This window comes from Crocodylus siamensis, chromosome 1 (assembly GCF_052110815.1).
Source record: "Crocodylus siamensis isolate JL-2025a chromosome 1, ASM5211081v1, whole genome shotgun sequence".
In the NCBI taxonomy this organism is placed as follows: Eukaryota; Metazoa; Chordata; order Crocodylia; family Crocodylidae; genus Crocodylus; species Crocodylus siamensis.
In genome coordinates this window covers 379,459,463-379,484,788 of record NC_143395.1, presented here as the reverse complement: position 1 = coordinate 379,484,788, position 25,326 = coordinate 379,459,463, and the positions used below count along the sequence as shown (strand labels likewise).

The 25,326-nt window shown below is 44.5% G+C and overlaps 2 protein-coding genes across 2 annotated transcripts in view; one reads left to right on the top strand and one right to left on the bottom strand.

Annotated features, from left to right (window-relative positions):
- MTUS2 (microtubule associated scaffold protein 2) overlaps positions 1-25,326 on the top strand; it is a 545,233-nt gene that overhangs the window by 181,857 nt on the left and 338,050 nt on the right. The window contains exon 2 of the mRNA XM_090028232.1: positions 13,911-14,059. The gene's annotated coding sequence lies outside the window, so the exon portion shown is untranslated. The remainder of the gene's footprint in view (positions 1-13,910; positions 14,060-25,326) is intronic.
- Positions 1,921-23,011, bottom strand: LOC149875126 (uncharacterized). The gene is made up of 4 exons (XM_090028246.1): positions 22,369-23,011; positions 13,555-13,716; positions 3,720-3,833; positions 1,921-3,027 (listed from the first exon to the last, which is right to left on the bottom strand). The coding sequence occupies exons 1-4, from the start codon at positions 22,605-22,607 to the stop codon at positions 2,976-2,978; spliced, it is 567 nt and encodes a 188-aa protein (XP_089884372.1). The 5' UTR covers positions 22,608-23,011; the 3' UTR covers positions 1,921-2,975.

Genomic DNA, 25,326 nt, shown 5'->3' with positions numbered 1-25,326 from the left:
TATAAAACTGGCTGGTAGTTTTTAATTAATAAAGAGGATACATGCTGGAGGGACTTGTTACCTCTGCTTTTCACTTTCCCCAAGAGTAGGATAAAAGAATTCTGCTTGACTTGTGCTTTGAATAGTACCTTTAGAAAGCAAGAATGTAAGATAGGAAAGAAAGAAGATGAAAGCTGAGACATGATTAGGCATACATGTATTACAGAGGAAGCAATTAAAACCCTACATAGATTGTACAAGGATTCAGGACCTAGAAAATGCCCCCAGCTACTTGTAACATCTTGATTATGCATTTTATTATATTACAGCAGTGCCCTCTAGCATTATCATAGTGAAGGGTCTATCACTATTTCCCTCTCAAAGCCTTATCATCAGCGGTATGGAAGTCATTTGCAAAATATATATATATCACTTTTTCTGTGCTGATATGTATCCTGTAGTGTCTCAGTAAATATATTTTATCATTCAAAAAATCAGTTTGGCCCTTCAACTTACACAACTTGTAAATAAAAAAGACATTTTAAATAGCCGTTCGCCACTTTTTTGAATGACCACACCACACATTTAAATGGTTGTTTAAGCAGTATCTTTATTGAAAAGCTGTCCACAATTAGCATGCACTGCTCCCTTTGATTGTGGGGACCGACAAATGAAGTAAAAGAGTAATACAGATAGAAATGTGGTTACTGATCATTTGCAGCAACTTCTGTCAGCAAGCTCTTCAAAAAAGATTTTTACTATGTTGATTCCAGTTTCATTTCTATTAACAACACTAAATCAGTTAGCTAGAAATAACTCCAGAGCAGCTGTTACAGCCTGTATTATGAAAAGGGTACAAATTTTGTACAATAGACACTATATATTGCACATTTTAATAAGTTCCTAAATACATATTTACGGTATAGCTTTTTAACAACTCAAATCAGATAAGGCCACAACACTTGCCAAGTGGTTTTAGCATTTAGTGCTTGGCAACAGTTTCATTGGAAGGAAAACAATTAATGCACTAAACATAGAGAAGCTATTTATAAATAAGTCCTTTTTAATGTTTGCTTCAAACCCAGTGTTAATGCATTAGCAGATTGAATCCTTGTGAGAGAGTCCAGTATGATGGTATAACTGTATTTAGTTACTTTGCCAAAGAAGAACAGATTGAAATTGCTGAGTTGTTAAAAATATACTGTCTAGTTTTAAATGATGTATACACCATGATTATCAGTTAACCAGTGCAGGCATTCTGAAATGTAAGTCCCTTTCTTTTGTACAGAAGATCTAATGGTTCCTTAAATTCTACTCTTCAGCATTTCCTTTCAATATTTTTTCTGCCATACTTGTGTGTATTTTATCTTATTTATTCTGTTGTTTCATCTGAGCTGTAAATAAATGATAGAGATTAGATATTGAAAAGACTTACTGATTAGTCTAGTCCATTTTTCAGGTCCAGGCCACAATTGCTCCCCGTAGTATATTTTTCAATACTTTCTCTTAATTAGTTTCAAGTGATTTGAGAAAAGGGTGTGATCCTGCTTCCGTTCAAGGCATTAGGATAATTCCCACTACTATGTTAGTGGCACGGAACTGAGCCATAACAGAGGGGAAGAAAAGTTTCTTGATATTCAGCTAGCCTGTTTTTATCTTTTCTTGTTCTTTATCCCATTGTTACTAGTAATAGTTCCTTGGAAGATACCAAACAGTTCCCTCTCTGCATGCTGTACAGAAGGTGGTTATTATGGCTCTCATCTTACAAACATTCAAGCACATACTTGACCTTTCTGCTATGAGAACTCCCATAGAAATCAGTAGGGAAAACTACTCAAGAGTGCAAAGTTTTTCATATATGTAAGTGATTGCAGGATTGGGACATAGCTCCTTTAGTCATTATTTAGACAAGTTATACGGAATTAATCCTTTTTCCTATTTCTTCCCAATATATGCTGATGTAATCAGTGTTTTAATAACTTTTTTATTTCTTTTTACCTTTATCAGAGGTGTAATTGGATAGCTCTGAGCCATGGCAGTGCATAGGGCAACAGTCATAACCAAGCTGCCAGCAATGACACACCAGCCATGAGAGCAGTGGTGCAGGTTGTGATTTTTGTATACACTGGGTACATCTACATGTGTTATTAGCATGTAGCAATAAACTCCAGCGCATATCACACCCGCGCTTATTGTTCCCGAGTGGGCCATTTGAACATGTGACTGGGATCACAGCATATTGAGCCAAGTCAGAGCAGCCCTGACTGTCGGGTAGGGCCCGGGGGGTCAGCCTGCCAGCCCAGGGCTGCTCCAGCTTGGCTTAGTGTGCTGCAGAGGACCTGGCTGGGGCACAAGGGTGCTCTAATGTGGGACTAGTTGGCAGGCAGCCCTGACACTGAAGCACCCTCATACCCCAGCCAGCCAGGGCAGCACCTACACATGCGTTTTTGCACATGAAAAAACTGCAGCAAGCTAGTACTTGTATTTACAAATACTACCCTGCTGTGGAGTTAGTTAGTTTTCTGTGGCTAATAGGACTGCATGTATAGACTCAAGATGTTTACTGTGGAGCTACTTCATCTACTCCATAGTAAACATCTTGCGTAGATGTGCCACACACCCTTTTGGTTATGCCACTGACTTAAGTCCTCCAGTTCATTGCCAGCTTTCCTGTATAATAACATTTACTTTTCTGGTCAGTGATATGGTGCTACTAAATATGAATGTTGTGTGATATCCTCTTTTGATGAAAGTTAAAAATGCTAAATGCTAAGTTAACAATTAAAATAAAATACAATCCAAAAATATCAGCCAATCCTATTTCTTCCATATGTCCTGATAACTCATCTAAGATGATGTCCATTATTGTCTTTACATCTTCTTCATATTACTTCTTTCCAAAAATCTTCAGTATCCCCACAGTTAAATTTGTAACAAGATGCACAGTGCTGATCACTTGCTTATTGGTGCATCGTGGAACTGAAAATGGGTTATCTTCAAATGTCTGAGAAGAGCCAACTAAATTCAGAGCCTCTGACAATGCGGAGCCTGATAAAAACAAAACAAAACAAAACAGGACAGAACATTTTGAAGATTAGTACTATTTTATATTGAAAAATAAAGGGAATCATCAGTTAGTCCTTATCCTGGATGGCATTGATGGGATTTTTTTCCTGTAAGGACCTAGCCCAAGAGCTTGAACTAAGAGTTCCTCAGAAAACAAAATGCTCAAATGTTAAGAGGGAAGAGTAGGTTCTCTCTGCAGTGGAATAAAACAATGGGGACTTATGGAGATACAGATCAAAGCAAACAAGAGGATGGAGTGATGGTAAAAAAGGGCAGAGGGGATGGATGCCCCCACTGCAGGTTAGACCAAGGAATAGTTACCTCCACCTATGCAGTTCTGGATGTATTTGTCATGGCTCTGTAACCTTCTATGCATTTACCTGTATGTTCAGATTAATACTGATGTTTCATAGCTTGGTGGTTAGGGCACTATAGCAGGGAGTCAGGGCTGAACCCTGCTATGTTCGTCCACCCTGACAAGCCTGAGCCAGAAGTGCTCCAGTGAGATTCCCTGACCACAGGCATAGCCCCTTTAAGACTGGTGGGTTCAGCCAGCGGATATGGGGAAGTGGAACTTAAAAGGACTTTGGTGTCCCGGGCCAAAAAGCCCTGGACTGCCTAGAGCAAGGATGAGCATGTCCCCTGGAAAGAGGAAAGAGCTAGGGAGAACTTACCTGGTGCTAGTGTGGAGGCATAGACAAACAGCCAGAGGGGAGCATCCTAGAAGAACAGCAGTGAGAGGAAGAAGTCTTGTTGTCTTCACCAGGGATGCAGAAGGATGGAGAATCCTGAGACCGACAAGAGGCAGAAGGAGAGAGAGTCCAGATACAAGTGAACTGTAAGTAAGGAGCAAAACTCCAGACAGAAGGAAGAGACGCGGGCAGGGAGCATTACAGGAATTAGAATTTCCGGCTTGAAGCCAGGCACGAGCGAGGAAGCGGCCCAAGTTCTGATTGAGGCTGTGTGTGGGCTGAAGTTGTGGCCGCTGTCAGCCAAGAGGGCTCTCACCCAGTGAGAGTATCAGGGCCAAAGGGGCTTGAACATCTGAGGAGCGGGTAAAGATCAGAGCCCAGTGGCCCTCTACAGCCAGAGCATCTTCAAAAGCAGGGGAGACCCTTGGGAATTGACCAAAGAATTGGCAATCACACCTGTGATCTTTTGTTTGTCCTAATTTAATTTGTAAATATAAAGCCAGAAGACTCTGTGGATGGTGTAACGAGGGTCTGCTGAGTTTAGAGTGCCCATAAGAAAAAGGGAAGTGACCAAGAGTATCCACTCACCCACCCCGGGTCATTATGCTTATTTTTCAGTTTACAGTAAAATCCCTGTTATCTGGCATGAGGGGGGAATGAGGGGTGCTGGATATCTAAAAATGCCAGTGACCTAAGGAGTGCAGGTTTCTGGATGGATGTGGAGTGGGGGATGCGGAGGAGGGGAGAATGACAATGGCAGAATGTGGAGCAGGGTGTGGGGGCTAGCGGTGGTGGCACACAGAGCAACAACCTTGAGGGTGGTAGGTGGAGGTGGCAGCTACAGTGTGCGAGCTTCCCCCGCTCCACCCCTCCGTCCAGCCGGCTGGCCAGAAATTCCAGTTAATAGAGTGTTCCAGATAATAGAATCTCGGATAACTGGAATTTTATTTTATATAATTTTGGGTGGGGAGCAAATGAACTGGCACTGGCTGTGTCCTAATCTCGATTGTGACATACTGAAAGAGAGAGAGAGTGAATGGAGGACTGTAACTCTCTCTATTTGACGGCCAGTATTGTTAAGACCAATGGGTGAGAGATGGACCAGCGTGTAGGGGTGGAGGAGTGCTGGGCTGGTCGGTACTGCGTGCAACACAGTTAATCAGTCATTCTGATACAGGCAGTCCTTGACCTACAGCATTTCAAGTTACAATGTTTCACCCTGACAACATTTATAAATGAACACCTTGTTTCTGATGTCAGTTTCAACTTTATAATGCTTGATCTGATGCGATGCCACGCCTGTGAATGAGCTTGCTGCATCATCCATCTCACTTCAAAAAGTCCAGAAAAGTCACCTTAAAGAAGTCCTTCCAAATCAATATGATTGCTATTTACTATATAACTACATGAATGTAGCTATATTACTCATCTATAATTGATTGAGTACAAAATTATGGGTTATTTTTGGTGAAAATAGGGTATCGGGCCTTGGCTCAGGAACTGATGCCCCATTTATAACATTGTTTCCTATGGAAAAATTGGTTCCTAGTTACAGTGTTTCAACTTACAATTGGTTCCTGAAAACCACATTGTATCATAAGTCTGAGGGCTGCTTGTATAGCTTTTCTCCCATCTCAACATGGCAAGCAAGGCGCACAATGGCAAAGGAAAATTTATGATCTGAGAACGAAGAGGTGGCAGTACTAATAGTGCCCTGTGACAGGTACTTTTCTGGGAAGTCGGAGGTATGGGCTCTAAATGTGGAACACGTCAGCATTGTACAGACATACAGGCCCTTCCCAGTTGAAGTGATTCAAAGTGGCCCTGAATCCTGAGTGCCATCGCATGCAGCTAAGGAGCTAAAACACAGAGAGCCCAGCATGCCTTTGGGCCTTAGGCTCCTGAGGGCTGCCACACATGGAGGAGAGAGTCCATTGGCTGTCTGCCTCCCTGTCTTCTCCTGGATGCTCTCTGCTACTGTGAGACTCACCAGTTTCACTTGGAGAAAGCTTCCTGACCATCTCCTCTCCGTGCAGTCCTTGACCTTGGGTAGTGTTGTCCCTCCTGTCATGCTCAAAGAGGGGCATGCCTTATAAACATGCTTTTTTTCCTCTTCTAGGTCTTCTGCCAGGTGGCAGGTGACAGCCTAGCACTCAGAGCATGACAGAACTTTAGGGTGAGCCATACCATCTTCATGGAAACCTGGTATTTGAGCAGCTGGCCACCAACATTAGGACTATGCAGTCTGGAAGCTGACCACCTCTGGGGCCTCTTATACATGGCCAGTTACTTCGGCATGAGCAAATTCATAGCAAGATTCACACTATGTGGGAGATGTTTTATGCAGTCCAGAGGGTTTTGACACAACAGTTTCTCCGCATCACTAAACCAGAGGTCATCACTGGATACCTGCCTCTCATGAAGCCTTACGCTGGATACAGGAAGTGACTATTCAGCTACCATCTGACCAGCTGTTAGACTTTTGGGCACCTCAAGGCACAAGGGGTAGAGGTCACTAGGGAGTGCACCTGGATACCCCTGAGTCCTACATGCCATAGATGGTTATTTTGGCCTGTGCCATACACAACATCTATGAGGCCAAAGGGGAAACTTGTCTGGAGGCCTGGGCAGAGAAACCTCAGTGCCATGGGGGCCAGCGTGTGGCACTGGTGGGTGAGCTCCTGGGACACAAAAATCCTCAGGGTGTTCTTGCTAGGGATACCCTGGCAAACCACTAAACAAGGCATGAGGAACAGCCAGTGATTGCTTTGTGAGCCTGGCCTTGCAAACAATAGCAAGCAGCAAGTATGACAAAATACTAGGGTGTCAGGGTGCTCCCAGAGGTACAGTATGGGTCTGTGTAAGCAATATTGGCCCCTTGCTCTGCTGAATGGGTTTATTGCGCAGAAGTCTTGATTTACCGCAGGTGCTTCAGCAAAGTAACAGAAAAACAAAAGAAGAAGAATAAATGTACAAGAAGGATACAATAAATGTTTTGACAACAGAATATGGTAAAACAACTGACACCTAGCCCTCATAAAAATTCCTGTGAAGATCTCCCAGGGTTAACCTCCCATCAGTCACAGCTGGCTTCCTCGACCAGGGAGCTCCATTCCCTCTCTCCTCACTGGAAGCTTCCTCTCCTGCCACCCCCTACAGTCACTGCCTCCAGACCATTCCACACAGCCCCCACTGCTCCCCCAGTCTCCCTTCGGGGAGCCAGACAATCTCCTAGAGCAGCAGTTCCCAATCTGCAGTACAGGTACAGCAGTGGTACGTGGGCAACCTGTCCATGGTATGCATTAACAGATCTATTATAATTACTTTATATGACAAAAATTTGCTGGTGGTACTTAAGGTTGAACTGAAAACATTGCTGGTGGTACTTAAGGTTGTATCGTTTTTAAATTGGTGGTGCACAATTTCAGAGTTTGGGAACCAGTGCCCTAGAGTGTTTCTGCCTATGGATCCATGACAGTAAGATTTAGGGAGCTGCCTGCAAGTTTCACTGTATCCCCATGTCCCCGTTGACTATCTGGGAGACACACTTGGGAGTCATTAGAGCGACAGTTCCCAAACTGTGGTTTGCAACCCCAAAGAGGGTCGCAACATCGGGAGATAGGGTCACAGGGGTGGGGGGCTGTGGGTTTGAGTGAGGGGCCATGCTGAGGAAATGGGGCCATAAATGGGGTCACGCTGAGGAAAAGTTTGGGAAGCACTGGTCTAGAGTGAGGGATATGCAATCAGGCAGTGTGACCACTTCTGACCAGTTGGTCTAACCACATAGCCACAGTGTGAGGATGTTGGGGTATTGTCCTAAGTGTTACAAATTACACTCTTAAAGCCATGTGCAGTTTGCTCTAGGCTGGGGCAATGATCATGCAGAGCAAGTATTTAAAGTCAGATACAGAATCTTTATTCACTGCAACGAGGTGCCTCCGAGGAAGAACCCTGCCTACCAGATGTAATACTATTTTATACTTTGTTAGTACGTCAGCGTTAGTTCGTGATTAGCTCGTGCTCGTAAAAATATTCAGTCATCTATTAACTAAATCACTATTCTATGTAATCAAGCAGCACTGTGAGCATGAACACCAAAGTTTAACTCTTGTGACTACATGCCCCATATATTTTTGCCAAGATGTATCTTATCTTATAAAAACAATCCTTGTACTGCCTTCAGGGTTCCTCTGTTGACAAGACTCCTCTGTTGACCGGATTCAGCTAGTTTCATATCTTATCAATAACCCTTACACAGTACCCCTCTTCCCTTTTAGTTGTTTCGTAAGTGCTGTGTCCGCTTTTATGAAATGAAGGCAAAAGGACAAAGAAATGGCCTCACTTTTAGCACTACAAGGCCTTGCTTTAGCTCTACAAGATTCATATACAACATAAGTGATGTTGCTACCCAGCATTGCCCTCTTTTGATAGCAACTGAAGGAGGGCATGGAATGAGACGGCAGACAGGAGCCACAGCTGTCTTGCTGCCTGAGATTTTGGAGAAGGGAATGGTCAATGTTACCTGTCTCAGGAAGCAAGACAATGGAGTGTTAAGCTGTTGTTGGTGAACTGACTGACACTCATTAGGTAAATGCACAGACAACACTGGACTCAGTAGCAGAACTTTCCAGGGACATTCCCCATTGTAGCCTTTCCTGCCCCAAACCTGGCCCTTTTGCTCCCCTTTTCAGCACAACTGATGCTAATCCCTCTGGCAAGAGCCTGATGCAGAGTTGCCTCCTCCAGTTAGTGGGCTGACTTGCAGATACAGCAGAGAATGCTGTCTTAGACATGGTGGATGTGGGCTGATATTGACTCATTCCAAAAGGTCTCTGACAGTCCTACTGTAGGAGAACTGAGTCCTCAGGGACCAGAAAATAAGGGCACAACATGTCTGTGTATTGCTGTAAATAGGTAAGATCACATGTGAGGCAAGTCTAGTTTGGTATGAATCACTGAAGTGGCTCCTCAGAGTACTGTGGGATGCTGGAGGACTGACTGATTTCCTATCATGCTTTGCTGCATAACATGAAGTGCCTTATAATAGTATGCCTCCAGGTTGTTTGTTTTTTCTGGGATCCTTTCTGAGGCAGAATGGCCTGATTTGAAGCACAGACATGGGGGAGTTGGGGACTCAGCACTACAGTGGTCATAAATTGGGAGTCCAGAGCCAAAGGGTGTAGGCAAAAGGAAGAGGCAGGAACAACACAGAGGAGGCAGGTGGAATTAGGACCACTGGGGCTAGACGGAAGAAAACCTGTCTTGGTGCAAGTCCACAGAGTACTGTGGGAGCTACTGCTTATGGGCAGCAGCTACACCCAAGCAATCATGGGGCTTGTCTGGGAAGTAGGCAGACAGACTCCTGACACTTCACTGGCCAAGTACACCTATGCCTTCATTTTATGGAGTACTTTAAAGGCATTTGGAGCCCTTCAAATGTTATGTTTGTCCATATCTCCAGTTTGAAGCCTGCAGGAAGCTAGACTCTGAGTAGGGTAGCAATAGTATAACTAAAGATGGGTGACTGCTGCACCAACCCTGGGTACCCCCTTAAGTTGTTGCTGCTGCCAGTTCAATCCCTGCTACTGCTGCCTCCCTGAGTGCAGATCCTGGTAATTACACTTCTGAGGGGCAGGAATTCAGACACAACAATGCATGTGCTTCTCATTTCGTACTGGCTCACTGAGGGCCTCCCTGCTAAGGGAGAGTCCATGCTTTGCACCCTGGATCCTTTGAGTATGCCTGATTCTCTCCATTGACTCTAGGGATCCCATGTATTTAATCTAATCTGAATTGTCTTTCTAGGGCAAAGCACCCTGTTAGGGTTGCTAAAGCCTAAACAAGAAGGATTCATAAAATGAACTGGATCTGTCCCTTGCAACGAAAACAGTCTGAGAGATGCTGAATAAAGGGCAATGGTAAATGATAATGTATCAAGGTGTGGAGAGAGATGTAGGGAACAGAAGTGTTAAAGTCTGCTTTTATCAAGTAGATTTGCTATTCATTCAGAAGATCAATAGCATTAATTACATTCCAGTAGTTCCCCTATAATTAAATCTGGGAGAAAGTCTGGCAAGTAAGTTAATGTCTGGTTTGGGAGAGAGAGTGAGGTACCCTATTTTTAAATGGATTAAAGATGAGGCAATAACGTGAACTTGAGCTTTTCTCTTGCAAACCTGTCCCAGAAGCTTTTTCACCAACTGTAATGTTAGTTTCAGGGGAAACATCACAGCTGCTGGATAGATTTAGGACTCTGAGGGGTCTGAGTGGAAGTGCAGATTTTGCTACTGAGTGGTACACCAGATAGTTGCATGTGGTATACAATATATAATTTATCCAGGGAAGTCCCTAATGTAGTACCTCCTCAGAGGTGTAGTGCTCAGCTTACATTGCCTGTGCTTGAACATAGTCTATATAAACTTATTTTGGCAGACCTCCTTGTAACAGATGGATAGACTTTCTGGTTTTAGTGTCACCATCTAAGATACCTGTCAATGTAGAAACTAGGAATGTTGTATATTGCTTATAACTGCAGTTGGCCACCTTTTAAGGTTGCAGGCCAGAGTGACTCAGTTCAAGTCAGAGGGGGTGGACAAGTTATAGGACCCTATGGTGCTGGCGCTTTTCCCTATTGAGCCACTGAGAGCGTGCCCACAGCTAACACTTTTCCTTGCAGCAGCATGAGGTGCGTGCTCGCAGACAGCGCTTGTCCCCATCACATCAGGGGAAAGTGGCTGCTGCTGTAGTCTTCTGGCACTGGAGCTCCACCCCCACAGGCCAGATCAAAGGCTCCCTAGGCTGGATCCAGCCTGCAGGCCATAGTTTGCTTACCCCTGGCTTACAGTATCAATACAGACTCCATATTGACTTCACCAATGGAAGTAGTTCAATTACAGCAATACACTTGAAAAATTCTGGCTTGTTTCATGAGCAAGTTGTCAATCTATACAACCTGCCTAATAAACCAGACATTACACAGGCTATATCTATGTATACACAAATTAAATATATTGAGAACCTTGCTTTTGATCAACATTTGTGACTCAGTTGGCACCACAAAGTAGAAATGCCTTAGTTACACCATGGCTCCAGAAAAATGTAACATTGGAGCACTGCACATCTGTTGGTTATTCAGAGTCCAATAACAAACTTTTGGGCTTTTACTTTTGTGATGGAAGTGAGTTTCTGCTATGATATTTTTTACTCCTTTTAGTCTAGCCAAGCTGTGAGTGATATGTGAAGTCTATTCCTATTTGTATGTCTTCACTAAAGTTACTAACTCTTTAGCCCCATGGTTAGGGTACTCAGGTGCTAGGGAGCACACCTGGGTTACAATCCCTGTCCCAGGACAGTTTATCAGTTTTATATTAGACACTTAGTAGTAAAACTAGCAGTAAGACTGGGAGGAGGGGATGAAACTAGACTCTCGAGAGAGCCTTCACCACTAGTCTATAGAGTTAGATCTTTCTTGCTTGCTGGCTGTGTAGCCCCATGATTTTTTCATTCATGGCTACCTTCTTGCCCAATTTCAACAGGAAAAGTGGGAAGTGCGTCTTCCCTAGCCTGTTCTGCCGCCTGGTGGTTAGAATTCTCTCCTGGGAGGTGGAAGATATACATTTGGATCCTTTGGGCTGAGGAGGGTTATAATTCAGGTTTCCTGGGCAGATGCTATAATCAGTAGACTGTAATGCAGGAGATCACCAACATAACCAATAAGCATCTACCTCAGAAGAGAACCTGGAGTTCTGGATCTTGAGCAGATAGAGTAGACAGGACAACGCAGTCCCAGATCAGGCAACTAGCTCCATGCTCAGTGTCTGAGCTTTCTGAATCACCCTCTGGAGGCACCAGACTTTCCCCATTGATTCTAACACCTAATTGTTCTTTGGAGCACTCTCCTGGGACCAAGTGACACTGAAATTGGAGGTGCTTCTAAAAAGGTCTTGGTTTTGTCCTAAATGTCTGGGAAATAGCCTTGACTGTCCATTTTTTTCTGTGAGCTATACTATTGTAGCTGCAGTTAGTGGAGGCTGTCATGCTGCAGCCCCTTGGTTCATCAGAGTGGCTGCTTTCTTTCTGTGCAAAACTTGCATCTTTGCCTGTTTCAAATTCACTGCTTGGCAAGAGTCTGTTGAAATACAGAACAGATAAAAGTGTTTTAATCTCTCTGTTTTATTTAGTCTTCTTATTGAAAAATCTTTCATGGAAGTGAAAAAAAGATGTTTTGTTTACATGTGTTAGAAATGCTAGGAAGCAACAGTGAATTCAAGGCAGATACAATATATATTTGTTTCTCTGCTTTGTGAAAACATGAATACAATTTTGTGACAGGCAAATAGCTGCAAATTACTTAAAACAATAAATACACATTTTTTCCCAAGCAGTATAAATATAATTATTTACAGAGGAGCACTTATTGTAGTGTAGTTGTCATACACTTTCAAGCCTGGTAATACCAGGCTAGTGATCTGTACCGGGCTTTTCCGAAAGATGGTTTTTGGGATTCTGTCCTTTTCATGTTGAACAAGGACTAATTTTCTCCTTCATTCCTTAAAGGGTATAAACCACAAGCAAACTGTTTTTAAGCCAAGGAGGGATAAGATGCTGCTGCTTATTCAGTTATACAAGTCCATGTGAAGCAAAATAAAACACTTTTTCGAGTGGATCTTGGAATTTATTCCATATCTCTTGAGAGACATGATGGTGAGGAGCATTAACTTAAAGCAAGGGTGCACAACAAACGGCCCATAGGTCACATCCAGGGAAATCCCATGGCCCCCCATAATTCTCTATAACTACTTCATCAAATGAAAAAGGATTTGAAAAGGAAAACAGCAAGTTCTGTGCTCATTAATCTGCATATGCGCCTTTATGAGTGGTCTAGTTGCCTGCTTGCAAATGTGCTGAGGGCTTATATTCTGTCAGAGGGTTAATGAATGGGCTTTACTATGCCAGTCAGAGGGTTGTTTTAATTTATAGAACTGTGGTCCCATAGTTAACATTATAATCTGGATTTAACTTCTGTATTTACATCCTCTCTCCATTTCTTAAACAAATAATTCCTTTTGACCAGTAAATCTCAGGTCATGAATAAACAGTTTTTGGACATTAATTATCCACTCAGACTTAGAGTTACTGGTTCATAAAAAGCCCAGTATTTCTGATGGTCTGTGCATTTTCAGATTGCTGTAGTCACACAGAGGCAGCCTGTTAGTAAAAATGAAAAAATAAAAAAAAATTAGAAGTAATGTTTTGGAGTTTTGGGTTTTTTAAAGATTTCATAGACTTTCATAGACATTAGGGCTGGAAGGGACCTCAGAAGATCATCAAGTCCAGCCCCCCGCCCGAAGGGCAGGAAGTCAGCTGGGGTCATAGGATCCCAGCAAGATAAGCATCCAATTTGCTCTTGAAGGTGTTCAATGTAGGTGCTTGAACCACCTCCGCTGGCAGACTGTTCCAGACCTCGGGGGCTCGGACAGTAAAGGAATTTTTCCTTATGTCCAGCCTGTAACGGTCTTGCAGGAGTTTGTGACCGTTCGACCTCGTCATCCCTTGGGGCGCTCTGGTAAACAAACGTTCCCCCAGATCCTGGTGGTCACCCCTGATAAACTTATCCCCCAGATCCTGGCCATCAGGTCACCCCCGAGCCTGCGCTTTTCCAAGGTAAAGAGCCCCATGGTTCTTTGACCATTAACACTACTGATGCATGCTAAATTTAGACTTTGTGAACCTGGCAATCTAAAATTAGTTTCCTAATCCCTTATGTAGGTGTTCAGATAAGAATGGATATATCTTTAGAAATGCTGGATACTTTTACCTGCTATTGAATTCGGTGGAATTTAGATATGGATGCTGAAGACAGCTACAGTTGGCTATGGTTGCAGTTAAACTGAGTTCAGCATCAGTTATAACTGCGTTATCAGCAATGGGTACATTTGCTAAGGTCGGCAACTTCTGAGCTGCTTTGGATTTTTTCTTCCTGAGAAGCAAAAAAAAAAAAAAAAGAAAAAAAGCTTTTGTATGGCTAAGTTTTGTAATGATACATATTCCTCCTCCTCAGCTGTTTTTGGAAGAGGAGCATAATTTAGCACTCTTAACAATTTTCATTTTTAATGCGTAAATATCGCACAATTCTATAGTTATATAAATACTTGGTGTGGCTTCCCTCCACAGCTGCGGTGCCTCCCAGGACCACCTGAGCTGGGTGCCTGTGGGCGGCTGCCACTGCCGCAGAAGGAAGCACCAGCCGGCCCCCAAACACACATGCCAGGGACTGCTCCACCCACTGGCAGCTCACCCTCTCCTCCCCACTGCAGAGGCAGGTAAGTCAGTGGGGTGTGTGCACGACATGTGGGTTTAATCAGCCCTAAATTGAAGCAGTGTTTTTTAAAACGCATTTCTTCAATTTAGGGCCCCCATTTCATCTACACACACTTTATCTGTAGTTCAGTTAGACCTTGCTTCTGTTCATCAAACAGCTGATCCTTAGTCGGCATTTTGACACCTTGCTAATCATGGTGATTGCAGTAGCTGAGACTGAGATATATAGTTAGCTGTTGTCTACATATTATTATCATCTGCAGGGGCAACATGTAGGGGGTGCATGTGGGTGCACGTGCACCCCCTGAGCATAGCAGCGAGCCCCCTACACAAATGTGTCGTCACCCCGCCGACAGTCCACAATCCCTGCTGGATGCTGCCACTGCTGCTGGCAGTGGCTGTGGGTTGTCACTGACCGTTAGTCAGTGCTCAGCACCCTGCCCCCCGCCGCCAGCAACAGCGCTGGCGGTGTCTGTGGGAGCTTCTCAGTCGCTGCCGCCAGGCTCCCGCTGTTCCCGCTGCTGCTGCGCTCCCGCCACTGCCGCACTCCCACTGCCGCTGTGCCTCCCTAGCCACCAGGGCCACGAGTTATTCATGATCATCTGGACACAGAGTGTTGTCTTGTTTCCTCTCATGCTCTGATATGGTTATCAAAGTGGGGTAGGTATAATATGGAGGTCAGAAGTTATCTGTTAGACTTCTTAGGTTCTGCTCAAGGGGAGAGAAATGGAGCAACTCTAGTACTTTTCCCATGCATTCCTATCATGTCATCTCAGCAGCCTGGTGATACCTTGCAATTGGTTCGTTAAAAATCGTAGAAAAGTCCAGCAAGAGATCTTGGAGATCTTGCATATACTTCTGACCATAGGAGATTTACGTTTATTGACTATAAGGCTGTCTCTGTGCTCTGCCTTAGTCTTAAAGCCTCTTCTAATGTATGCAAGATGGTGGTTGGTACCACCTGTGGTTGGAGTAGGGAGGTAACTACTATTCTACACTATTCTTTCTTCAATTTCTACATCTTATTATCTTTCAGAGTCCTACTTCTAATATGTTTTTTAAAATCTATGTACAGGGAATGCATCTTCCTCTAACTAAATTCTTTTTGTTGTTTCTACACTTACATATACCATTTTTGTAATACTGGTTTTGGCTATCAACGTACAGCATTGGCTTCCTCCTCCTCTTCCTTTTACTGCCCGTCTTTCTCTCACTGCTTAGGGGTATGGTATGGTTGACCCTAGTAGCCAGGAATAATTGGCTGTAACCTTGCTGTCAGACAGTGAAATCTCAGTTGCTGGTTTTTTTTTTTGTATTGGGTAACAATATACCTTCACCTGGTTCATTAACTCAGTATAGTGGTAGTCTCCTGAGTGTCCTCCTCTTTTTTTCATTTTGCTCTTTGAATAACACAGGACTGTATTCTAAGTGGAAAGCATCAGTTTCTGAAAAATTCATATACTCCTAAACAGGAAAAACCCCATCTCAAACTAACATAAAAATAAGAAACTTGTATAAGATTAGTTGAATTGCTTTGTGGTTGCCTTTATTAGGGAGATCAGAAATGTGTGAATTTTTTAGTGATTAATAGGATTGCTTATATCACAGTATGTCAAGTTATTTAACAGAGAATGCTTAAAAGCAACTGAAAATGTTAAGAAAATTAGGACTAGAAATTCACAGTTGTTAAGATTTATGCCGCATGGAAACTTGTTTGATGTGAATTATTAAAAGAATTTGTCAGTTCAGATAATAAAGGTCTTTAATCCCAAAGCCTGAACTCTTTTGAAATAATAGTAAGCAGAATCTTTTCCACATAACATACTTAGGGGATTATGGACTGACAGGTAATACATTATTAGGTTGGCTTTTAATTTTTTTGTTAAAATATGCTGTGTTTTAAAATGCTTTTTCAAAGTATTTTACAAAAAATATGTATTTGATATATTTTCTCAGGAGGTTTTTGGTGGAGATCTGTTTTCATCTAAAATGCCCTAGATTCCAAAGTGTAACTGGAGAAATGTTATCCACAATATAAAAGACTTGTTGCCTGTTGTAATGTTGCTGTCATTTCTCTGATGTGGAAAGTTATGGGCTTATTGCTTAGAGAACCTGACTACCCACAAGTCACACTTCTAGTCAGTGACGCTTGCATGTGATGTTGGCCATTTCCTCTCAGGACAAGATCCTCATAAGATACATCAGACCATTTTTGGTGTAACTGCAGGAGCTGCCAATCTGCAGCACACATGCCATAAGTGTCATAAACAGCCTGGGTATGTGGCACATGGTAAATCAGGGAGAAGGGCAGGGAGCAGAAAGCAGAGCCAAAGATTGGGTAAGGGAAGGGGATTGGAACAGCATTTAGGGAGGGAATGAAGCGTAATTTGTGGTATGCCTGCCAAAAAAGATGGCCCACACTGGATAGGCAGGGCCACACTGGATAGGTAGGGTGTGAGGGGGGTATATGGGGAGCCCCGCCATCCTCCCACCATCATGCACAGCCCCTGTGGCAGCAGGCCTTCGGGGTGCTCGTGGCTCATGCACGCTCAGTCATACATCAGCGTGCAACTCCAGCCGCTTCTGGGAGCTAAATGTGGCAGCAAGGAGCAGAGCCGGGTCAGTTCACTTCTACTGCGTGGGGTTCACGTGCAGCTCCTGGGACTCATGTGCCACCGGGAGGAAGCCCCACGTGATGCAGCCGACTGCTTTCCCTGTTTCCCACCAGCATGTACAGCTCATGAGACTTCACCAGATTTTTAGTATATGATTAAGGGTTTTTTGGTTCCAAGATGGCACCCCCAAGGGAGTACTTCCAAGGGCAAGGGAAGGTCCTTCCTGTGGCAAAGGTCAGGAGCTGGGGGGTCGGGACTTCCAGTTCAAAGACGGTGACCAGAGGGTGAAGTACCTGTCAAGGGGTGGGGCCATACTGTGGCCCTTGAGAGCAAACTAAAACTCATTAAGTGGCTCTCCAGCCAAAATAATTGCCCACCCCTGACATAGATGCTAGTACCCCTCTGTCTTCCTCTTAACAGAATGAGAAGATAGTGGCTGTTTTGCATTCCCATTTGGCTTTGCTCTCAGGAATGATGTGTGTGACAATCAGAAGAGCAAACAAGGAGTTAATTCACTTCACAGTAGCCCCATGGCAGAGAAATAAAATGACAAAGACTGGCTCAGACACTTACAAGGAAGTACTGTAACAGCAGCTGTTGGGTAATGGTTGTGGCAAAAGGTGGCAAAATTTGCTTATCCACTATCTCAGGGTCTGGATTACAGCCTTAATTAGACTTTTCAGGCTTAATTCTTGGAATTTGTAAAGTGGCAGTTTTTTTAATAGTTTATGAGTCCTCGAGTAATGCTCTGCATTTCTAGGGTGCATACAAATGTACATTTGGAGTGTCCTCAAAAGAAGAGAGGAGCTCGCAGTAGCTGTTATGCTGTTACTATTACACATGTATGATCCTATAGCTGTACAGGTGAGTTAAATTTCCTTAACTTTGACCCTGGCTGAAGCAAGGTGAAAATTGGAGCTGTTTTGCTACACATGTATCACCACAGGCCCATGCACATGTAACAGCTCCCCCTCCTCTTTTGAAGCCTCTGCAAGTAAATTTTTGTCAACTCTTAAAAATCTGCAAGGGCAGTAGTATGTAGTCAACAATGTCACTCAGACTTGCATGTCTGTGTGTACTTGGTAAACATGGTTATTTGGACTACAGGTTGGTGTTGAGTGAATAGTTCTGACAGTCTGTGCTCAGGAAATTAGATTTTATTAGAGCTACTCAAAATTTCATCCAATTTTATATTGGTTTTTGAAGATTACTGATGCATCTTCTTTTTCTCTCTTACTGAAAACAAAAACTGACCAGTACTATGGTGCTGCCTTTACTTTTTCTGTTTTGTACAAGGACTCCTGAAAATACACATTATAGGTGCCCTCAATATTAATACCATTCTGCTTGTTTTATGATAACCAGAAAAACCTGCCGCTGGCATTTAACAGGGATTTGACCTTGCTGCCCTAGCTGATCTTGTGCTGTTAGCGAGGTCCACACATTAGAGCTCTGTTATATCCCATACTGTAAGTGATAGAGCAGAAGCCATCCAGTTCTGCCTTCATCTTCTTTCTAGTATCTGCAAGTGACGAGCTGGACTCAGCAGGTTGGAAGGAAGAGGGAGGTGCACTTAAAGACTGCAGTACTGGATGAAATAAATCCTTAGTTAATCTGATGACTGTCTGAATTATGTTGCCCACCTGAGATTCTGTGGTGACCAGGTTTATCATTTGATTTCTTTAAATTTCATTTTTCCTTGGTTGTTTTGCCCTGTTGTTGGTTTATGATCATTTTCTGCAGCTTTTCACGTAGAATTATGATTTCAATACATTTTTAATATTCCAAATTCATTGTTTCCAACTCTTCTATCTTTTTTGTCTTAATTATTTCTCATTTAAGAGCTGTTAGCTGTGGCTGCATTCTTTGAGTCCCCTGTTTAAATTGGTGTATATATAGAACCTCCCTTTCAAGTCAGTGTGAGTTATGAATATGGATTTTTAACTGCTTTATGTACACACAAGTGAATATCACTGTACTAGGGTTATATGCCATACACATCACATATAGAAATAGTATCTTGCCAAGATACCATTATTTAAAGAGCTATAACATGGCATTCCAGTTGAATCAGTTCAGAAGAGACATTCTCTACCTTGCTGTATGTAGTACAGAGTAACCTTGACCCACATTAAGTCTTCTGTGTACCATGACCAGCCTTTGAACCTTGGATACTGCTGACCTACTGGTAAGGGTGGAGTGCTGCTATCTTTGGTGTCTGACACCCATGGCTCAAAGAAGACCTTTGATGTTGCTAGTTCCTGTTTCGGGTTGCAAGAAATGATGGAAGTTGGTTGTCTTGGTTTTACCAGAAAGTTGGGCCAAAAATAAGCAAACTTAAAATTGGAAATGGACTAGCAGAGCCCAATCACGTCTGTGTCCCTTCCCCCTTGTGATGCAAGTAACATGTTGAGGTTAAGTGTGGTTGAGTTCATATGCAGGTACTCGGTCAGCTGAGCATGTTTCAAGGCTGCTGTAATGGGAAAAGGGCATGGCTAGGTGAAAGGGATTGTTATGTGCCTTGTTATGAAGCCTAGGCAGTAGTAGAGCCCAATAGAGTGTTATTTGGTAAGCTTGCACTGTGGGGTGGCTCTGCTGGGAGGTGTGTGTGTTTGTCACACAGTCAGGCAGGATCTGGCACCAGGTGTGGCACCCTGGGGGCTGCAAGCCCAAGGAGCTGTGGCAGCACACAAGCCCTGAGTGCTTAGCGCATGAAACCTTCCAGCTCAGCAGCATCCTCCCCTTGTCACCCACTGATAGCCAGGGATGTGTTCTGCATTGCCTCTCCCACAGTAGACTTGCACACCTTAAACTGATTGGTGATAGCCCAGAGCTTGTTGTGGGTTGCAAGCTTCCAGATGTTGACACTGATGACAGTGTGTTTCTCCATGGTGAGGGGTACCCTTATGCTGATGCCATGTCATGAGAGGGTAGGGCCCCCCTCAGTGGATATCTCTGTAAAGGTGGCATGACATATCCTGAAATTCTGTTGCCAGTGCTTGTCATTCCACATTTTCAGGATAATGCACTCCCAGCACTGAGCGCTCATGTTGTGTAATTTACAGCATTGGTGCATGATCTGTAAATTACACCCCAGGGAATTATGCAATTATGTGCCTGCACTATTTTGCGCATAAAAGGCATGACAGCACAGTTGCATAATTTTACATAATTTAACCCCAGCGGGCTCTGTGCCTCCACCGCCACAGGGGTCCTGGCACTTTAGCTGGAAGCCCCATGCATTGAGCATGGTAAGGGGAGGGGAGCTCCTGCCTGCAGGAGGGGAACGGGGTGAGCATGGGGTTTGTGGGAGGATGGGTGTGCATGGGTTTGGGGTTTGTGGGTGTGTGTGGGCCGGGCCCAATGGCACACAGCTCCTGGTCCATACGCCATCAGGCCAAGCCACGTGGGCTTTGTGCCTCCACATAGGGCTTCCAGCACTCCAGCGGGAAGCTGCAAGTGGAGGCACAGAGCCTGCCCAGCCCAATGGCATGCAATTCTGTACCTCCATGTGCAGCTTCCTGCTGAACTGCTGGAAGCCCCATGTGAAGGCACGGAGCTGGCCCAGCCCCATGGTGTGTGGTTTCTGTCTGCAGTGCTGCAAGCCCCATGTGCTGGCACAGAGCCAGCCCACTCTGGTCTGAAGGTGTGTGGTAATGGGCTGGGCCAGGCGGGCTCTGTGCTGCCACATGCAGCCCCTAGGACTCAGCCGGAGTGGCATGCCACCGGGGGCTCTGCCTGCTGCAGCCAAGAGTGGCCCCAAAGGCCCACTGCCTACTGCTGCTGAGCCGCTAGTGATGTGGGCTGTGGGGATGGGGGCCCACATACACCCACAAACCCCACACCCACTTATACCCCTCCACACATTTCCATACCCACCCACCCACAAACCCCACACCAGCCCACAAATTCCACATATTCCCAGACCCATACCCCCCACAAACTGCATCTCCCATATCTGCCTACAAACTTCCAACACCCCCAGACCCCTTTACAAACCCCACACATACCCCACACCCACCTCCAAACCACACAAAGTACCTACTAAAGAAGGTAAAGTACCTACTATTCAAAGAAGTACCTACTAAAGAAAATTACCTACTAAAGTACCTACTACTTTAGTGGGTAAAGTACCTACTAAAGGAGGTTCAAAGTACCTACTATTTGAACCTTCTAAAAAAGGTTCAAATAGTGTTATATTTAGTTTAATTTGGGGAAAAAAATAATTAATTGTGCATAATTTTGAATTTTTCTGTGCATATTTCCCTGGGGTGTATTAAATGATCTCAGAACATGCTGGCTTGCATAGTGTCCAGTAGGTCATTACCCTCATCAGCCACGTACAGGGACAGGATCAGAGCTCAAGGGTGCCTATAGTCAGGGCCACAGTTGTGTCCACATTGTCTTGCACACCAGCCCACACAGTAGCTGAATGAGCTTGCTAAAGAAGCAGTGGCAGGCCTTCACTCTGTCCTATCAGGTGCTGACTGTGATGGCATGCACAGGACCTCCCAGCATTTCTGAATACAGTGCCACAGGGAGCACAGGTAGTGGGGATCAATTCTGGGCTGAGCGCCTTTGGGAGTAAAAACTAACTAGTGGAAGTTATAGCTCTGCATTCCCAGCATGAGCAACAGAGTCCCTGATGGGTGTTGTTCCCTGGGTGGCTAGCCAATTGGTGCTTTAATGTGTGCTCAGCACTCTTTGTAACCCTCTAGAGATGGGGTTCCCCATAAAACATGCTGAGATCTTTGCACACTGACCCACTGCCTGTGGAGTGCCAGCAGTACAGGCACTTGCCTTGCTTTGCAGTGCTTCAGATGACCGGCATCTGAATGACTGCACGTGCATGCTGCCCTACAATTTAATGGAGCTGTAAATGAATGCCTGCCCATACCCTCAGGTAAAAATTAAACAAGTAAGACTAATCAGTCTAGGATCCTACATTTTACACAAAGCTATAAATCATACACTCAATTGTATCTATTATAGTTACCAAAAGAAATTTGTAATGCTGACATTACCAAAACAGAAACCTTGAATACCTTATCAGAGCAGCCTGGGTATATTTATAAATCAGTATGTGGATGCTTTATACATTGATTATGCAGAAATACATACTGTTTTGAGGATGTGTTAAGAAAGACTGAAACGTTAATATTTTTTTGAGCACCATTCCAATATTCTGTGATTTGACTCTACTACTAGCTATCAAATGTAGACAGCATTTTAAATCCATGTTTAAAAATATATGCTGTCATTACAAATTGTTCTCATTTACTATATAATCCTCTGTACCATAATCTGAAAAATCGGTGGGGGACAATCTTTTTTGCAGGCATGTTACAAGTTAAGCCCAATCATCTCCCTGTCTAGGGACAGACATTCAAAAAGCCTGAATTAATTTAGTCTTTGCAGGTTAGTCTAACCTGGCTAGGTTGAAACAGTTAGTAATGGCACAGGCATCCCAGAAATGCAGGCACATGCCTGCAGTGGCTCAGGTTAGAAGCCAGGGAGCGCTAGATCAGCCCTCCCTTGCTTGTCACAGTGCTGAGTTGAGGGGGTGTGGCCAGGCCCTGGCAAGATGCTCTGATTAGGGAGGGGTTCCTCTCCCCTACCCCCCAGCAGCCCAGCAGAAACTTGATAACAGTGTTTACCACCCCATAAGAAAACAACAGAGAGACATTACGAGTTACCTGTTAATTCTGCCTTTCTCCCATCTGCCACAGCACAGACCATATCCAGCATGTGATCTTTTAGCTAATGCTGAGAGGCAAAGGGGGATGGGGGAATAATCCCTGCTCAGCAGGGAGAGAGGAGGAGCAGGGAGAAGCCAGGCAGACACTTGTAGTCTCTGCTCAGCTCCAGCCAGGGAGCAGAGGGGTGGGGCCAGCTGTGCTGTGGAGCAGAGAGCCCTGCCAAGCCCAGAGAGCATGCCAGGATGCTGGGGGAGTCAGGTTTATCTTAAATCAGCAAGGGGTCTGGGACAGACATTGCATAAACTGGTTGGAGCCACATAAGTTAAGTCTGATACTTCATTCAACCAGGTTTATCTCAAACCAGTTTCAACCATTTTTAAACTGGTTTATGTGCATGTTCTATTGCAGCTTTAAGCCATTTTCTGATCACTTAAACTGGCTTATGTGTAACGTCTGTCCCTAGCCCCTAAATGCAACTGTGATCGCTTTTCCGTGCCTGATCTGCTGCTCTGCTATCTGCTCTTTGTTCCCTGCTTGCTCCATTCCCTGCCTTTCTGCTTATGCCAAACACAGCAGCTGCCCATGCCACTTGTGCAATGCATACTTTTGGTTGACCACCCCAATGTAGATAAAACATCATGGATCTGACCATTACTTAGTTGGTCAGAAAATGTAAACTAGATATGCAAGATTTAAGGGACTGTATCGTATAAAAAAGAACGACTGTGGGTATAGACAGAAAAACAAGTTAAAAGCAAGTTAAAAGGACAGGGAGGGATGTACCACATGTCAGCTGCTGTGTGGTCACTATTTGTGTGTCCAGTGCTATCCTACGGTAAGTGAATGCTGAACTGAGGCTTAGCCCAAATGAAACAAAACTTCTTTTCTTCCCACTGACTCTAGGGAAAACTAATGGGAGGTGATGAAAGGTATGAGTTGGGGATGGGAGTGGGGTCATGGCAGGGCAGGAATGACAAAATCCAGTGCCTGGGTTCCGGATGTTAGGTGCAAGAATCCTCATGTGGGGATGCAGGATGAAATAGGTAAGCTGAGGCCAAAAGGATCCACCAGCCCTGTGGTGCTGAGAAAAGGAACCAGAGATAAGAAACAAAAGTAGACTCCCCAGAATTGAAAACTGCAGCCCAACCCACTCCCACTTCTCTACCTATTACCCAGCAGAAGAATCCCTTTGGCCAAGTCCAACTGTGCTTCCCAACCCCCATTTGCATCTGCTTCACATATATTTCAGCTTTGGTCCCTATGATATTTAAGACCCTGGTTCCACAGTGAAAACACAGTTTTAAATGGCATCTGGAAATTGCTTCTAGCTTCAGAAGCCCTGTCTGTATAACTCCATGGGATGCAGAGATCCAGAACTAAGTTGAAAGCAGTACCATGCCTCTGAATAGACATGAACATCTTGATTCCTTGTGATTTATGCAGATCCTGGAGTTCCACGGAATTTGGTGGCAGGTGTTGTTTTGTGATGGAACCACTCTCAGGGAGGCTAACGGAGAAATCTTGAAGAGGATGACTCAGGAAAATTTTCTTCCCTTTATCCTCCTTGTATTAGTTTTCCTGGAAGAACTAAGTCAGAGCAATGGTGATAACTTCTTTTTCGTGCAGGACATTCCTTTGTGGTGTCATCCTTTCAAGTCTGCAAAGCACATGGAACATTCTTCCTTTTAAACAAATTTATATTATTATAGTATAAATATCTGTCTGAAAGCAAAATCCAACTCTCATGAATAAAAAGGGGAATGTTGTTATATTCATCAGTTTTGCTGTCTATTTGAGGGAAATACATTTTTATTTGAGCAACAAAGCTTGTTTCATAGATTTCATAGACATTAGGGCTGGAAGGGACCTCGGGAGATCATCAAGTCCAGCCCCCTGCCCAAAGGGCAGGAAGCCAGCTGGGGTCATAGGATCCCAGCAAGATAAGCATCCAGTTTGCTCTTGAAGGTGTTCAATGTAGGTGCTTGAACCAACTCTGCTGGCAGACTGTTCCAGACCTTGGGGGCTCGGACAGTAAAGAAATTCTTCCTTATGTCCAGCCTGAAACAGTCTTGCAGGAGTTTGTGACCGTTCAACCTCGTCGTCCCTTGGGGCGCTCTGGTGAACAGATGTTCCCCCAGATGCTGGTGGTCACCCCTGATAAACTTATAGGTGGCCATCAGATCGCCCCTGAGCCTGCGCTTTTCCAGGCTAAAGAGTCCCATGGCTCTCAGCCTGTCATCGTAAATTCTGTTTTCCTGACCTCTGATCATGCGCGTGGCTCTCCTCTGCACTCTCTCAAGCTTCTCCACATCCTTTTTGAGTTGTGGAACCCAAAACTGGACGCAGTACTCCAGCTGCGGCATCACCAAGGCCGAGTACAAGGGGAGAATGACGTCCCGGGATTTGCTCGAGAAGCATCTATGGATGCACACCAGCATTTTGGTCGCTTTACTAGCCGCAGCATCGCATTGGAAGCTCATGTTCATCTTGTGGTCAGTGATGACCCCCAAGTCTTTTTTTTCTGTAGTGCTATCCAACGTAGCACTGCCGAGCCTATACGGGTGCTGCAGGTTTTTCCTCCCAAGGTGGAGAACCTTGCATTTTTCGGTGTTAAACACCATCAGGTTCTCGTCTGCCCATTTGCTGAGCTTGTCCAGGTCAGCCTGGATCGCCCGCCTATCTTCTGGCGTGGATGCTTTGCCCCAAAGTTTGGTGTCATCGGCAAACTTGGCCAGTCCACTCCTGACTCCAATGTCCACATCGCTAATGAAGATGTTGAACAGTATGGGTCCAAGGACAGAGCCTTGAGGGACCCCACTGGTCACAGGGCACCACGATGAGTGACTGCCATCAATCACAACCCTCTGGGTCCGACCACGAAGCCAGTTTCCCAGCCAGTGGATCGTGGTGGAGCCAAGGCCACAACTGGCCAGTTTGGCCAAGAGGTGATCATGG